The following is a 16,554-nucleotide window of genomic DNA, read 5'->3' on the forward strand; positions in this document are numbered from 1 at the left end:
ATATATATATACATATATATATATATATATATTTGTTTCTTTTTCGTTTGCGAATTGGTTCGTAGAATTGCGCCTAATATTAGCTTTCGATCTCTGTCAGTTTTTTTTTACAGATTTGCCTCGCTCGGTAAAATTGAATTATTCCGCGATCAAATTGCGCAAATACGTTCTCATACGCCTTTTTTGATCTTCATTTCCTTTCTTTTCCATTTGTGTGCTCGTCTCCTTTTGGAAAAGACATTCGACGTTTATACGAGGTTTGCACGAGAGAAATCGCCGCACAGTCCCAAAGAGATAAGAATTAAGACAATCGATAAGAATGGTCGCGATCTGTTAAAATATATTGCAAATAACGCATGGTCAATTCCTTTCTTTTGCTCGCGCGTCTCTCTTTCTTCCACTTCGTTCTCGTTTCGTTTAACGCCCTCTGTCGTGTTGTACTACAAATAAAACTGAGAGAAAAGAAAGAAAAAAGCGGGCAGGTGGAAAAATAACGGAAGGAATCCTAACCAGATCTCCGTTCTCGACAACTCGATTTGATTCAAGTCGACCCAACTCGAACTTCGATTTCGACGCAAATCGTATTTCGCTCGATCGATACGAACAAATGTGTGTATACGCGGACGTGTGTATGCATGTATATATGTATGTATATCTCCATTTCCTAATTTGTTATTAATCGGCGTTACATTTAGTTAAAGCATCAGTAGTGTGTCGTTAAGGAACATGAAAGAGTTTAGCACGCAGTCTGTCAAAATCGAAATAAATTACACACGGATCGTCATTCTTGTTGCGGTTCTGTAAAAGTACGGGGTTCGATCTCTTATAAAATACAGCAGATATGTACACATATGTATATATGTATGTAAAAAAAATCTTAAAATTCCGCGAGAAAGAGAGAGTGACGACGCTAGATTTGGGACTGTCCGGATAACGATTGCCGCTTATACCGTTTCTGATGCGTTATATATATATACACATATACAAGGTGAGCCAGAAATCTGGATACAGTCGAATATTTCATAAACAAAGCGATTTTGAAGAAAATGTTTTAAATAAAAGTTATAGGGCTTAAAAAGATCTATTTACTGATCTTATCAGTTTGGCCTTGGGTGGAGGCGTCAAAGTCAAATGCAAGTTAATTTCATTTTTCCTAATGGAACCATATAGTTTTCTTGACACAAATCAATGCCTCTATTTATTCAAGGTCAAACTGACGAGATCAGTAAATAGATCTTTTTAAACTCTACAACTTTTATCTAAGACATTTTTTTCAAAATTGCATTCTTTATGAGATATTCGACCGTATCCGAACTTTCGGCCCGTCCCGTATATATATACAAATAAATTCACTGGCTGCCAGGATCGTCGGCTGTCAGAGGAGTTGGGGGAGGGGGTAGGTGGGGGATTTCTTCTCTAGAAATGGATCGATACAATTGCAGTAATTACAGTGGTCTCTTATCACAGAACATGTATGGCATTAATTGTCATCGTTAATTAATGTAAACGGTACAAGGTATTCCGCATTTAAAACTCGGTTCTCTCTCGGTAAAGCTAAAGGTCGCACGCGGAGGATCAGGAAGCCAGTACGGTACTAAACGATTATTGTTTTCGTCCTTTTTTTTTCTTTCACTTCTGTTTCACACCTCTTTACGGTTGCCCATAATTTCAGTTCATTCGACCGCAATACGTTGTACGCTCACAATTATCATCTTCGATAATCGTTAACCACGCGAAAAGGTAAAAAAACAGAAAAGAAAAACGATTACAAATATTATTTCGCGCCTCTCTCTATATAATTGACTATAACGTTTATTTTATACAATTCTCAATTCTTCGTCATTGTTTCTCGATCGTTTTCGGTTTAGTTCGGTCCGCTCAACAACGACTGTGCGGAACGTAAAAACAGCGAATGACTCAATTCGTTAGGGGTGATAAAAAAAGGGGGGACAGAGAAATGTACGAAGAATGTTCGACCGCGACAACACCAACGAACGTGTATCCGATAAATTATGGACAACCCTAAATTTAATAAGTGTAATTCATTAATAATAATCAATAATAATCAGTTGCGCTATCACTTCGTATGCGATGTAGAAAACACAAGACAAACCTGTGCCTACCAAATGGGGGAAAAGGTGGAAGCGAGAGGAGGAGGAGGAGAGCGAGAGGTTCGTCGTCGCGAAAGACGCGGAGAGGAGAGCGTGAGAGAGAAGGCAAGGAGGGAGGGGGAGAATTCTTATCTTCCACAGACAAAAATGTACAAAAATCGGGGCACAGATTACGTAGCGTTAATTAGTAATCGTAATAATAATAATATAATAATAATAATAATCGTACATGTTTCAGAGAGAGATCATTAAAAAAAAGAACACTAACTAACTAGAATAATTTCTCCGTCTTGGAAGAGTCTGACGCGCGCTAAGAACTAAGGAAAAAAAAAGATCACTATGTATCTCGATAAAAACCAACAACAAGTTGCGTGTCCGACTTCCTTCGCGACCGCTACACAGCGGACGCCATCTCCGTCGTCCATGTTTGACACCATTTTCGGTTCTTCTTCTCGCTGACAAAGGAACAAAATCCGTTTGAATTCGTCTTCGACGGTCTATCACAACTTCCTTCCTCGTACAATATATCATTTCTTCGTTTTCTTTCTTTTTTTTCTTGTGACAATCGTGGCGAGTCGAAGAGTTTCTTCCTCGCCTTCTTGGTCCTCTCTCTCTCTCTCTCTCTCTCCGCTCCTCTTCCCCTCTCCAGCGGTACTCCGTCCCGTGGGACCTCCGTGCGCTTTCGGTGGAACTCGTTCGTTCGTTCGTTCGACGAAAACGTAAACAAAAGCGAATCCATGAAGTGGCGGATTCCCGATGACACATGCCAACGTGTATCACCGAGAGTGGGGGGATGGTTAGATACATCAGCGTCGGTATTGGTACTGAAGAAGAACGTCGCGCGTCTCGTTTCCACGGTAGTGGCATCGGTGTGCTTGCGGATTCAACGACAGGCCTTTGTGTGTGTGTGTGTGTGTGTGGTGTGTGTGTGTGTGTGGTGCGCGCGCGCATACAAATATTTCCAGGCGTTTCGTCATTTCTCCCACTTGACGCGAGAGGAGACGGGAGATGAGACGAGCCACGTCACACGCAGAGTTCTCTTCACTACCGACACTTACTTGAACACAAGACAATCTGACACAGGAACGCTTTTTCAAATTCGTCTTCGACCGACCGGACAGACGGACGGACGGACGGGCGGGCGGACGGATGGATGGATGGATGGATGGATGGCTGACTTGCCCTCACTTCCTCCTCCTCCTCCTCCTCTCCTCCTCCTTCCTTTCCTCCCTTTCCTCTTCCCGTCGATCTCTGACTCATTTCAACCAAGGCTCAAGTTGACAACAGTCGCTATTTCGCATCGCGTCGGTTCGACGTCCCGATTCGGACCAGAGGGTGGCGCACTAGGAAACATTTATTTCTTTAGCACTACTATATTCGTATATCTCACTGTACACAAAGAGTCAAGAGGGATGTAGAAGTGGCGGCGGCGATACGGAGGTCGTGCCCGGGATCAGCGGTGACTGTTTTCAGCTCTGCTTTACCCGTTTCCTGGGCGGTCCGATCGGCGGGATCTGCTGGGTCGCCAGCGCCCGAAAGGCCTCCGCTATTAAATGCGGATGGGAGTGTACCATCGCCTTGAAACCCGTCGTGTCCATCACATCCGTGGCGTGTCTGTAAGGCAGAGTCGGTCGGATTAGATCGAAACGGCGGCGGCGGAGGTCGCGCGAAGAATTGTTTTTGTTGCTCGTCAAACCGATGCAAGCCGGTACAGCTGGGCGATACATATATGTCTCGCATGGCTTTTTCTTCTCGGAAACTTACGTATTAATAAAGTCTATCGCTTGCGCCTTGAGTTGATCGGCGCTATGAAGATCGGCAAGTATGAGGATATCGGCGGCATTGTCGATGGCTAAACTCGTACAGAGCGCCTCCTCGCACATCACCTTCAGCCTCTCTAACGCGTACTTGTCCGCGGCGGCCAGCAAATCGTCCGCCATCTTCTCCAGATTCGCTGCTTTACCGGTATATATAAATCGCAACATTTCTCTCAACACTTCGTGATCCACATCGGTTATATCCACACGATTCTGCTTTCTCTCTTCCATCTCGTGTTCGAACATTGCCGAGAAGACAGGACTCCGTGCTGCGCAAACACACGAGACGAAAATGTGATAGGATTCGCTGGATTCAAGATACGGGAGCCAGGTGAGACAATATGTGTGTGTATAATACTTCTTAATCTTTTCTTTTTTATACTCATATATCTCACCTGCGAGAATTGCTTTGTGCGCCTGGAACTCCCTACCGCATACAGTGAGCGTGACATCGCTAAATTTTTGGTTCTCGAAGAGCTGCCCGAGATCGTCAGGCAGCCGGCATTCCGGCACCTTGAACTGTATCGTGTTACTCTGCCCGGAAATATTGACACTATCCGCCACTACGCTGACCTGCGGGCGAACGCAACGAGGACACGTCGTTGTTAGAGATTAGATGCATCCTGGACAGCAAGAGAGGTAGCATAGGTACAATTAACATACAAACGTATATACCTCACAGAATATCGTGAGTTTGTCGTCCGGCAGAAGTCCATTGGCCTCGTCCAGAAGAAAGTCTCTCCTGATGAACTTCTTGAAGCCCCAATCTTTACCCTGAACGAACCTATAAGCGCGCTGGCTCTCTGGAAGAAAAAAATAAATAAATAAAACGGACATCTAAATATCGTGAGCTTGTGTGTGGTAATTCTGGGATACCCTGTACACAGATATTTTACAGAACAGAGGCGGTCATTGAAATGTTGAACGTTAGATAAGCGCTGGCCTTATTACACTGACCTTTTCGTAATTCGGCATGTATATCTTTTCTTTTTGTGTGTAAATCTTACGTAAATGTGTGAGTGCGATGTTGCTGATTACTCGCAAAGTCTATATAAAATACGCTTTCTGATACGTTCCGCTGATCTGCCGGTAAACTGCTGACATTTTGCTTACTGAGAAAATAAGTAGAAAGTACAGAGTAAAACTTCTTTCTGCGTACGAGAGCCTTTCTATTTCCTAGAAAATCAGCGTTACTCGAAATGTAATGTGACTGCAAAGTCAGGCTTACGAGGAACCATATAGAAGAACTCATTATTGCTGATTCGGATGGATATGCTAGAGAGAGAGAAAAGTGTAGTCATGTCAGCGCTTATCGAATATATTTACAATAATGATGTGAATATTTTCTATCGGGTTCTAGATAGATCCGCTATGCAAGCGCATGGAAAAAAAGAGTATACTATTGAGAAGAAAACATAAAGGGTGAAAAAAGCTACGGAAATTTTGCATCAGGCAGAAATGTCGACGCTATAACCCCGACTTACCCATTGCTTTGGTTTCTTCTCTTTTGGCATTAAGAATAGAAAATTTGAACTTTGCTCTGACTTCAGATTTGTTGCACGATACAAGAAGGAGATATAGTGATAAGTAGTCTTTGCTCTCTTCGTCCAGGCCCTTAGGATTCACTCTCAGGCACCTGGAACCAATCACCATCAATTCGTGAACACGTCCTCCTGCGCGCCTCTCACTCCGCGTCTCGTTTCTCCCCTTTTTTGCCCCTTCATCCTCTCCCGAATTCCCGCGTGATCGCGCCGCTATGAAATTTTGCTGTAACCGCGAATTTATTTGTCTCCTCGTCTCGCGAATCGATCGGCCGCGACATACTTCGGACATATTTCACGACGACGCGAAAGATAACATGGGAAAATGACAAGTTCGCAAGAGAGAGAGAGAGAGAGAGAGAGAGAGAGAGAGAGAGAGAGAGAGAGAGAGAGAGAGAGACGAAGAGATCGCCATCGACGACTTGAAATCTTACCATTTTAACTTGTCGTTGGCACCTGCTGAGAACGTAGACGACTTAAGCACTTCTCCCATCTCTTCACGGCAAAAGCTGAAGTTATTTATCGTCCACATGTAGCTGAACTTAACCACCTTCACCTGTGCACATAAGACCTTCAAATGCGACACCACGTCAGAGTCTATCCCGAGTGGAAACTACTAGCTTAATCTAGCTACATACACGCTAAAAAGGCTACGTAAATATCCCACTATTAACGCAAATTTCCGTCCTGCTTTATTACGGCCGTGCGTGTGTATGTACACATGCACGCATAGGCGTCATTACACCAAACTTTTTCTCCGTACCGAATTCCTGGTTGTTGAGAACCGAAAATTTGTGCATCACAAAGATCAAACGTTTAATTTCCTACAACCAAAACGTGTTTGGTTTGTTTTATATTAATTCAATCGATCTTTTTTCTTTATTAAATTTAAGTTTGTACTAGAGTTACTGGACATTAAATGTAAAAGCATCGAATTAATTAATACATTTCAATGTCGAGTCCATGAAAAAGCTCGCTCGCGCATAACAGGGCTACAGAAGTTCTTTCGACTCCGCGGCCGACTAACCGACCTTGAAGAAGCGCGAGAGCGAAGTACCACGAGTACATCAGCGGCATGTGGTAACACACACACACATACACGCGCCCGACGTAGGAAAAGGGGGAGTGGGAGGAGATACATTCAGGGTCGAGAATCGAACATCGGTCCGCTTACGCAATTCTCTCAAAGAACCTCGCGCGCGCACCAGTCGAGAGCTTTAACGGTGTATGCGGAGGTGCGACTTTTATGTCACTTCGAAGGACGCGATAACGGCGGCGGCGATTTTTATCTCCATCCTTTGTGTGTCTTAACCCGAGAATAGCCATTTTTTTTTAACGTAAACGATCACCTGGGTCATTTAGATCCCAATTAAAAAAACCGCTATTATTAACAAAATATTGTATATTACCAAAAAAAAAACAGATAAAATTACAGATTTTTAATATATATTTTTTTATGTTTAACATTAAATAAAAACTATAGTTTAACATATTCATTTCATTTGAAATAAATATTAATATTAGCTACATATGTTAATTATAAACAATAAATATAAATATTAGATATTTAATAATGCCTATTTCTTTGGACATTTTTATCGGTCAGTATAGATGTAATATAAATATTGCTTAATGTTAACCAGGTGTATGGGAAAACAACTTCATTCAAACTTGTTATCATCTCGCCTTCACAATACGAACTCTGGCTAATTTTAAACGCAAACGATCGCCTGGGATCGTTTTGTGCACGAACGCATTTTTACAAGCTTATACTATGAATAAGAGGGGTCACAACATTCCTATTGCGCAGGTTAGGTCTCTGAATGTCCAAATGAATCTTGAAAGGTACATATTGGTTCTCGACCAGTAAGAAAAAAATCCACCGCGACGTGAGCTTCATCTTCTGACCGCTGGAGTATGAAATGACCCCAGGTGACTATTCCCGGGTTAACGGTTTTGAAGGCGTATGACACCGTTCTACGGTCCGACCGGCCGGCTGGTTGAGTCCGGCATTAATATGTATTAAGATCGCGGCAGACGCATCGTTCGGCGACATCGATCGGGTTTTCATCTTCATCACGGGATCCCCGCGATTGGAGAAATGAGCGGGGGAGGAGAGGAATCTTTCGCGCGCTCATGGGAGTGTCGGAGCTCCGATTCGGAGACCACGATGGGTCTTCTTCGTCGCCGGTTATAACGGCTCGAGAACGCGATAAAATTTCCGACCTGCTAATCTAAACGAGCGATGTGACGATAAAAACGGGAGATAGCGGAGGAAGAGAGGAGCAAGGTCGAGCACCCGGAGGAGTCAACGATCTCTGACGTCAGCGTCGTGTTGTCCGTGCGCGACCTTGGCGAACGAACGGGCGAATAAACGGGCGAGCGTAGCCCGCGGTCAAATCTATTTGTCTAGTGTGCTCGCTCGCTCGCGACGCTGAAGCACGCATCGCGTGGGAACACCTCTCGGCGTTATCGGCCACTCGGCGGCGCTTTTGCGGAAGCGAGCGCGGAACGAGCTCTCGGACTCTGCCAGTGTTTGCCTTAGATGAGATGATTTTGCTTTTAATGCATCTAGATGAAAGATAAGTAGCGCTATTTATTTAGATAATTTTTTTGGATGATATTGTTTTCACGACTTTATAGAAATTTATAATAAAAATTACGCAGGTCATAAAATTGCACGACGGTTGAGAGTAATTCGTCAACGTAATCGTGAGCTTCGTTTTCCGATCGCTAGGATATGAAACGATCTCAGGTGACTGGGAGGGATACGGGAGGTGAAGAGTTCACTGTCTCTACGGGCGAAGCGGAAGATGCCGGTACCACGTGTATGGTTTCAAGGTTCTGCCTGAATAGGGAGAAATATATATTCCGGGGAATCTTGAAGCATACTGTCACGTACGCGCGCACGCACACCCGCGTGCATTCGATCACAATGAAGACGCATAGGGGACGAGGGGTCGCAAGAGAGTCACGCTTTTCGAATTGTTGGTCTATTATCCGTAGCAAAGGGACGATGATACAAAGGAAAGCGTGAGAAACGTCCACGAGGTACACGCTGTATCTCCGTGCCTGACAGTCAGAGTGAAAGTTCTCTCTCTCTCTCTCTCTTTCTCTCGCTTGCGCGCTCTCCCTCGCTGTCTTCGGTCGCTGCCTTACAATCGTAAACGCGATACAATTGCTCCGAGTTTCCCTTAACCCTTCGAAGTTACCTCGAGACCGCCTGCGATTCGCCAGGTACTTTCTCTAATACTCGGAACAGTGAACAATCCGAGAGAATACAAATGCCGTTTTCGTCGGATCTATACAGGTAGAAATTTCGTGCAGTTTTTCAATAGTTAACGAACAGTTATATTAATTTCTGCCTAATAAAACTGACGAATGAAACTGTTGGGATCCTGATCGAGATTAGTAAAGTTTTGTTCGCAGCTATCGGACACAAATGATACGCAAAATCGGAACTCATTTACTGACCGAAAAGTGAGCAATAATTGGACAATCATAAAAAAGAATAGCGAGAACGGAAATTTCAGATTTTATTACAAAGTGGAAGTTAATTATACACTGAGAACAATTTTTTGGTATTCGTAATTATAATCATGCACGAAACGTGAATGATTATAGTCGGGAGAACCATTGTTCTAACAAGCGTTAGTATAGCATTAGTGATCATTTTATATCACTGTTTCTACACGTATTTCTACAACACTTGTCATGTTCAAGTAAATATTCATTAAAAAATATATGATAAAATCTGAAATTTCCGTTCCCCCCATTTTTTTAGCACCAAAATAGGTTCTTTTGAATAGTCATAGGAGAAAAGATAGTATTATATGAACCTTGTTGGTTACTTAATAGCCACACTTGATATCTCCGCTATTAGGCGGCGAATTCTACTGATTATTTGCGGAATCATTTGTTTGGTAGCCCGTTGTTACGCAGTAGCACTGATATGCCAATACATGACAGCCAGCATTGTTATAACATACTTTTACTTCTGATCATTTTGAAACATTTGCAAACGTACATTTGAGCACTTAATTATGTAAGAGTGGATTCTAGAAACGCGAATTAGAAATTGAAACGTTAGAATTTTGAATTTCGCTTCAATATTATCCGGCGGATGCGCACTTTAAAACAGTCGAGGAGGCCCGAAAGAGCATCGATGACTTTATCGAATCAAAACCGTCAAGTTTCTCTCGCGAGGGCATTCATTCATCAGCTGCCCGATAAACGGAGCGAAATCATAGAAAATTATGGGAATTATTTCAAACATTCAACTTGTATTTGACAACTTGTTTTTGTAAATAAACAGTGAATTTCATGAGAAAAGGCGCCGAATTAATTCGTACACCTGACATTTCGGGAATCTCGGTGAATTTTTATCCTCAGGAATTCTCTGCGAGCGAACACGCGCGCGAGCAAGTAGCGAGATGATTGTTATCGCCGGGATAATTAATGGGCGACCTTAACGGGTGTCCTCGTTGAAACGATGACGAAACGCCCTGGGGGCGCGTACGTAACATCGAGAAGATCCCTTGTCCGTGCCTCCGACAGAGTCGGGGTTTCCCGGGTATCCCAGCGGGGGGATCACACGCGTTACTCACGATCGCCGGAGATCGGGTTCGACAATCTTCACCTCGACGTGGCCTTCACGCATCGGAAGCTTAAAATCGACATTCGCGCACCGAGAAACAGGAAGGTGCTGTCGACTTTTATCTCGTCTTCGCCAAAGAGTTCAATACACTGTACACACCACGTGTACCACTACCAACAGACCGAAAATTCGCTTCTTCCTTCGCAGAGAAGCGCGAATCCGCTCGAGACGCGGATATATCCGCGTGCGTCTTATTTTCATAGACAACGATCGACAAATATCGATGAGGCCGAGAATAAAAATATATTTATTCAATAGATACTAATAACATATTTATTTAAATCTCTCTCTCTCTCTCTCTCTCTCTCTCTCTCTCTCTCTCTCTCTCTCCCTCAATTTTTTATCTAATAAACAATTGCTTTTATGAAAAATTACAGATTTGAGAAAACGTATATCCTGTCATTTAAAAAGAATCTCTCAGTATAAAAATGTGTATAATAATATAAATAAATATATGTTAATAGTATCCAGCGAATAAATATCTTTTCCTAGATATTATTTCTCTCAGTGATAATAGCGTTATCTTACATTTAACTATGCTATTACTATACTTTATGTTAAAATCGGCAGGAGATGCGGCTGGTGCCGAAAATGACTGTAACTGTAACGAAATTTCTCCCGGCGAAGAAGAGACACACGCGCGAATCGTCGTCCTCGCGGGTTAATATAAATATTTGATTCAAGCCCCCCGCCCGCTCTCCTCGAACGATATTCCGAATACAAATCGATAGACGCGCTTCGCCGGTCAGAATTCAGAGATTATTAAATTCCAGCGGAAACAGGAAAGGTTAGCATCGGAGTTCTCGGGGAAACCATCGACGACTCTGCTCAAGGTGATCGAAGGAGAAATTCCTGGCACCGCCGAATGAAATTTGCACAAAGCAGAATAATTCCGCGCGGCGAGATGGAACATCCCCTCTTTCTCCCTCTATCCGGGTATCTCCGCGTATCGCGAGCGAAAATGACGTAAGCTAAAGAGCTAGGAGGGAGGAAGGGAGATAAGGAAGAGAGGAGGGTCAGAGCACTTTGAGCCAGCATACTAGAAGAGCAATAGCTCCAATCTGAATGATGTTGCGGAATCATGTTCGAGATATGCGTGCGACAAGGACAGATGTCTACACGGAAAAAATTAAGTATCACTTCAAGACTTATATATTCTAATAGACGGTATCATTGTGTCATACATAAACAAGAATAAGTTATCTTCTTACAAAGTTATTATCGAATAACGAGTATATATTTTTTGTGGGACTATATATGAAAGTTTTATCTACCCAACACTATATGATCTTATTTCAATATATACATGTCGAGAATACAGATCTTCTCGAAATAAGAATATTCTTTTTTTCTTTTTTGTGTGTAGTCAGCATCCTTAAATATATCCGGCTATCTATCCTTCGCATCTATCTGAAAGATAACAATCTCCCTTCGCCCCGAACGATTTGCGGTTCGATACCCCGCGAGAAGCGGGTCGCCCACGAGATTGCGCCGTTCTCGACCGAATATCGATTGCCGACTCGAGCTCCTCCGCGACGACGTTTCGCGAGCGTATCGACCAAACTGAGCGAGACAGAGGTGGACAGACAAACGGAACGAGGGAGCACCTCGCGCACACTCTCACCAGCAATGACGCCAGGCCATGGACCTAAGAATCTAGGGACGGAGTATAAAGTGAACTTCCGGGCAAGGGGGTTGGCTAATTTGCGGTAAAGGGAGTGAGAGCGCTCTCCTTTTTATTCGCTGATCGTCTCTTTCTACAATAAGACACCGTCGGCTTTGCAACGGATGCAACCGAAGATATCCAAAGTTTGTCTCTAGTCCCAAGTTTGATACGGGCTTAACGTGTAGGTCCGTATTATTTCATTCATTTCATCGAAAAGTGAGTTCAGCATATGGACCACATCATTTCAGATAATTTTTAGGCGAAATAACATGTTTTTTTATATCTAAGATGGAGATGAATGTATTTCTTCCATCTAGGTAAAGATGACCTATTTATGCATCTGGATGATTATTTACATAATTTCACCTAGACACCGGCAAACACTAAGAAAGAGACAGCACTACACCCCCCCCCCCCTTAACTCGGATACAGTTNCCCCCCCTTTAACTCGGATACAGTTCCATGCGCCAGAGGAAAAGCGTGTCTCCCGACGTGCGCGCATCATCCGAAGAGGTCGAAGGGTTCACCGGTGCCGGTGGTTTCCGCGTTAACGGCCGGCCGACGCTGACCGCCGCCAGGTGGAGCGACGACAAAGAGGAGGAAGAAGAGGGAGGAAACGCAGCGGCCGCCGGTCGACGCCCCTACGAGTCGTTCAACCCGCCAGAGGCGGCGGCGGTGGTGGTCGTCGTGTTGGCGATCGGCCTTGAATCAATCGTGCCCGTTTACGGGAGCACACGCTGCTCGCGCACCAGGTTCAAGCACCAGAGCAGAAGTCGGTGGCCGGGCCTTCCGGTGGAAGTCGACCTCCTCTCCTGGACACGCTGCTGCGCGAGCAGTTAGCTAGCTGGCTGGCCAGGCTGGGCCGGTTGGCTGGAGGCCTCCGGGAAGCAGCTCGCCGAGGTAAACGATCGCGCGCGCGAATCGCGGGGTCGAAGATGAACGACCGCGAGTGCGAGCGAACGAGAGAGAGAGGACGTCCTACGAAAATATCCTCATCGCGAAAGAGCCACGATAACATGAGCATCGGAACGCGCCTCGCCTCCTCGTCCTTCCTGTCTGTCTGCTTGTCTGCCCGCCTGCCTGCCTGCCACGCAAATTATACAAGGTGTCATCGTGTCTGATGACAACGTGCTCGCTCACGGCTGAGACGAATAGCCTTGGAAATAAGGGGGAATGGAAGAGAGGGAGACATCGAGTCGAAGTGTTCTTCGTCTATCTCGCGTGCTGAAGAAGCAAGTGGATCGTATCGTGCGTTACGGACGTCGAGGAAAGTGAAGGATGGAAGAGTTATATCGCCTTCCTCTCTCTCTCTCTCTCCACGCTCGAGAAATTTACCGAAATTGAGTTCGTGTTCTCGCGACAAGGCGAGAGCGTTTTGTGTGAAGTATCGACGTGCGAGTATCACGTCGGTCCGCATCACACGCTTTTCCACAGGGAAGGGAAAACGAGGAAAACCACGGAGGGAATTTCGAAACGCGGAGGAGAAATCGAGTTTTTCGATCGGCCAATAACGCCGGGTCGAGAGAGAGAGAGAGAGAGGGAGACAGATAGATAGATAGATAGATAGATAGATAGAGAGAGAGAGAGAGAGGGGGGGGGGAGACAGAGCAAACGAGTCGCGCGCGCTCTTGTCGTTCTCTTTATCGAGGTGACCGATAAATCGCCGCGACTGCATGTCGCCACAGCGGACTGCAACGGCAGCAATAACAGCGGGGTAGCGCGACAGCTGTGATGTCGCGAACTGCAGGCTCCGCTGACGCGGCGAAATCGGTAGTATCGCCGCATTACGAAAGTTAACTGGAGCACAAATTGACTTTCGATTTATATAGGCGAGCCCGAATAGCGTAACGTGTGTTTCTCCGCCGCCGCGTTTCATCAATTCGAGAACGTTGCCGCGCGCGCGAGGTAATGTAAAGGTTCGTCTATCAGGTGTACAAAGTAAGGCACCGAATTAATCTGTATACCTAATACATTAGACGTAGAACGTATGCGATGTATGTTACATTCGATAAGCGTACAACTTTACTGAAATAGCAATATACCGTCATTGGACATCATGCGTTCTGCGTCCTGCGTTTTATGTAGAACGGGCTTTAAACTCAGCCACGTTCGCTTGCGCAACGCGACGCGAAAGCGAACGTAATACGAATGTTCGCATTCTGCCACTGTTGAAATTAGAAACGGACCGTCGTACATTTCGCTTGTAACCACCGTGTACAAAAAAAAAAAGACAGAAAACGAACATCCTTCGTGTTGATTGCTGGATCGATTTTATATCCTCCTTCTATTCTTTTTATTACTTATTCAAAGAGAAAAAAACATTTTTGTTGGATTTATGTGACAACGTACATAGGAATACTTAAAAAATGATCCTCCTGGCGGTAATTCTTTCATCGCCGTGATGATTAACATTTACAAATACCAAATATTTTTTCTCAGCGTAAAAGAATATTCCAATGATAAGATTGTATTTTACTGGATTCACTGGTTAAAATACAATCTTTTCTGCCGTTAAGTTCCCCGACTTCCGCCCGACTAACGTGCAGTGACGGGTGGGCGCACGCGTGCACACCACTACAAACACACGTTGTTGCGCGGCGCAGGTAAATAGTTTCGTAATATTGGAGATACTTGAGCTCTGGTATAATGTTTGAGTTTTCATTTAAGACCTCGTACAAGTTTCCAGCATGTCAGGTTCGTACGCTACGATTTTTCACAGATTGCTGAAAACGCGTTTTTCGGGGTTCCCAACTCCCCATTTGTCTCATGAAAACGCGACGTGGCAGGCAAATTCTGAATTAGGCAGCATCGTTTTCAGCGGCCAAAGATCTACGGGAAACAACTCTCCTTTCTCAGGAAACTTTCGGGACGTCGACCAGCGTTATTCTCGCTACTCTATTATCGAGTCTTCGTGTTATTTCGTTTCTTCGGAGCGCTCCACCACGCTTCTGAGGCGCGCTATCAGCTCACAATTGTACATCGTCGCGGCGGGTGATTCGCGCATCCCCAGGATAAAACGCGATAACGCGTCCATCTATTTGTCGCAGCGTTCCGAGTACGTCGACACGACGTACTAATCGCAAAAATCAAGGATATCGACGGCCAGATGCGCGCGTTAGTCTCGGTCTACAATAGATTTGGCTTCAAGCTCTAAGCCTCGAGAAATTGACCAATCACAGTCGAATTATAAGAGAAGAACCAATTGTGATCGACCACTTTCTTAAATTTTACGCTTTAAAATCTCATTGTAGGCCTAGCCTTAAATTCATTATACAATCGCTCTCGAACCGTATATCCGCGACGCTCAGAGCAGCGGAAATGACGACGGAGGAGGTGGAGGAGGGCGAGCAGCAGCGACCAGCGGCGAAAATTTCGGCCGGTCGCGCGTTTCCGCGCTGATTTCTCGGCGGACGCTGCGCGGCGGAACGCGAGCGAGCCGAGAATCAGACGGAGAGAGTTCGAGAGGCCGGGGAGGAGCGCGAGATATCTAGTTGCAGGTCGTTCACATCGCGAGGGGACGAACAGTAAAAATAGAATGAGAGCGCCAGGAGCGCGTGCTCTCACGCGCCGACGACGTTACGCGCGACGTCTCGCACGGCGTCGCTTCCTCCTCCGCCGCGCCTATCCTCCACTCTTCCTCCTCCTCCTTCGTCCTCTCGTCGTCCCGTTGTTCATACGTATTTGTCGTGAGGCAGAACGTGTCAGTCCTTCGCCGCGCGCTAAATTTCAAGTGCGATCTCGTGTATGTACGAAATCGCGATTTTTCGATTTCCGTCCCTCTCCTCCTCCACCGCTCATCCGCTCGTTTAAAGGCGGCCGGGCAGAGATTGAATTTCGGCGGAGGCGAATCGATCGCCGCTAACCGTGCGGCAGAGGACAATGAACCACGCTGCACCGCAACGCACACAGCGACCGACCAGCCAATCAGCCGGCGAAACCAACAAACGTACCTGCGTGTAACACCAATTCTCAGCCACGGGGGTGTTCACTTCTGGCGGTGGTGGGCTCGGGACGCGGCTCACTGCCATACTACTGCTGCTGTGCAAATTCGAGCTGACCCGCGACGTTTGAGGCGCACAGTCGCTCACCGCAAGTCTGCAAAAGAAAGAGAGAGAGATTTTAACGCATTCCGGTTAATTCGGGCGAATCCGGCGACACCGTAATATCCCATTACGTGGACACACACAAATGTACGTTGACGAATTACTTGACCGTTGTGCAATTTTATCATCTATGTAGTTTTTATTATACATTTTTATAAAGTCTCTCATGAAAACAATATCATTTAAAGAATTATCTACATAAGTAGCGTCACTTATCTTTCATTTAGATAAATTAAAAGCAAAATCATCTTCATCTCATTTAAGACGGATTTTTCGGATTTTCATCTTTATCTGGAGAAATCTAAGATCTAGAAATCATTTAAGGCAAACACTGTGTGTGCGTGTGTGTGCACATATATATGCGAGCGAGCAAGAACGCACACACATATGTTCGACCCGGAAAGTCGTTAATTGCGCGTACTCAGGTTTACGTCACGAGGAGGTCGCCGACCTCTTTCTCTATATTTCTAAACGATGGAATATATGGAAGAGTATTTATTGGATTAACGTAATACACGAATAGTGAAGTCTACGTCCTCCGCGGGATAATAAAATCGTGAGACGGCGCCGCCAAGTGATCGAGGTATACCGAATCTCGCAAATTTAGAATTTAATTGCCGGATTTAATCGGTTTGATAATTTCCAGCGGAATGTAAAAC

The 16,554-nt window shown here is 45.1% G+C and overlaps 1 protein-coding gene across 10 annotated transcripts in view; it reads right to left on the bottom strand.

The window, feature by feature from the left end:
• Nucleotides 1–2,658: 2,658 nt before the first annotated feature.
• The window catches only part of LOC106748035 (protein roadkill), a 71,278-nt gene continuing 57,382 nt past the window's right edge, over nt 2,659–16,554 (bottom strand). For 9 of the 10 annotated variants that reach the window (XM_014626203.1, XM_014626205.1, XM_014626204.1 and 6 more), the window contains 7 exons: nt 15,743–15,887; nt 5,904–6,025; nt 5,413–5,564; nt 4,592–4,731; nt 4,324–4,501; nt 3,876–4,197; nt 2,659–3,725 (listed from right to left, as the gene is read on the bottom strand). In XM_014626203.1, the coding sequence (XP_014481689.1) occupies nt 3,581–3,725; nt 3,876–4,197; nt 4,324–4,501; nt 4,592–4,731; nt 5,413–5,564; nt 5,904–6,025; nt 15,743–15,820 (1,137 nt within the window). In that variant the 5' untranslated portion in view covers nt 15,821–15,887 and the 3' untranslated portion in view covers nt 2,659–3,580. The remainder of the gene's footprint in view (nt 3,726–3,875; nt 4,198–4,323; nt 4,502–4,591; nt 4,732–5,412; nt 5,565–5,903; nt 6,026–15,742; nt 15,888–16,554) is intronic. The other variant, XM_014626200.1, reaches the window with a different exon arrangement.

This window comes from Dinoponera quadriceps, unplaced genomic scaffold (assembly GCF_001313825.1).
Source record: "Dinoponera quadriceps isolate SergipeBrazil2010 unplaced genomic scaffold, ASM131382v1 scaffold2662, whole genome shotgun sequence".
NCBI classification, from domain to species: Eukaryota; Metazoa; Arthropoda; class Insecta; order Hymenoptera; family Formicidae; genus Dinoponera; species Dinoponera quadriceps.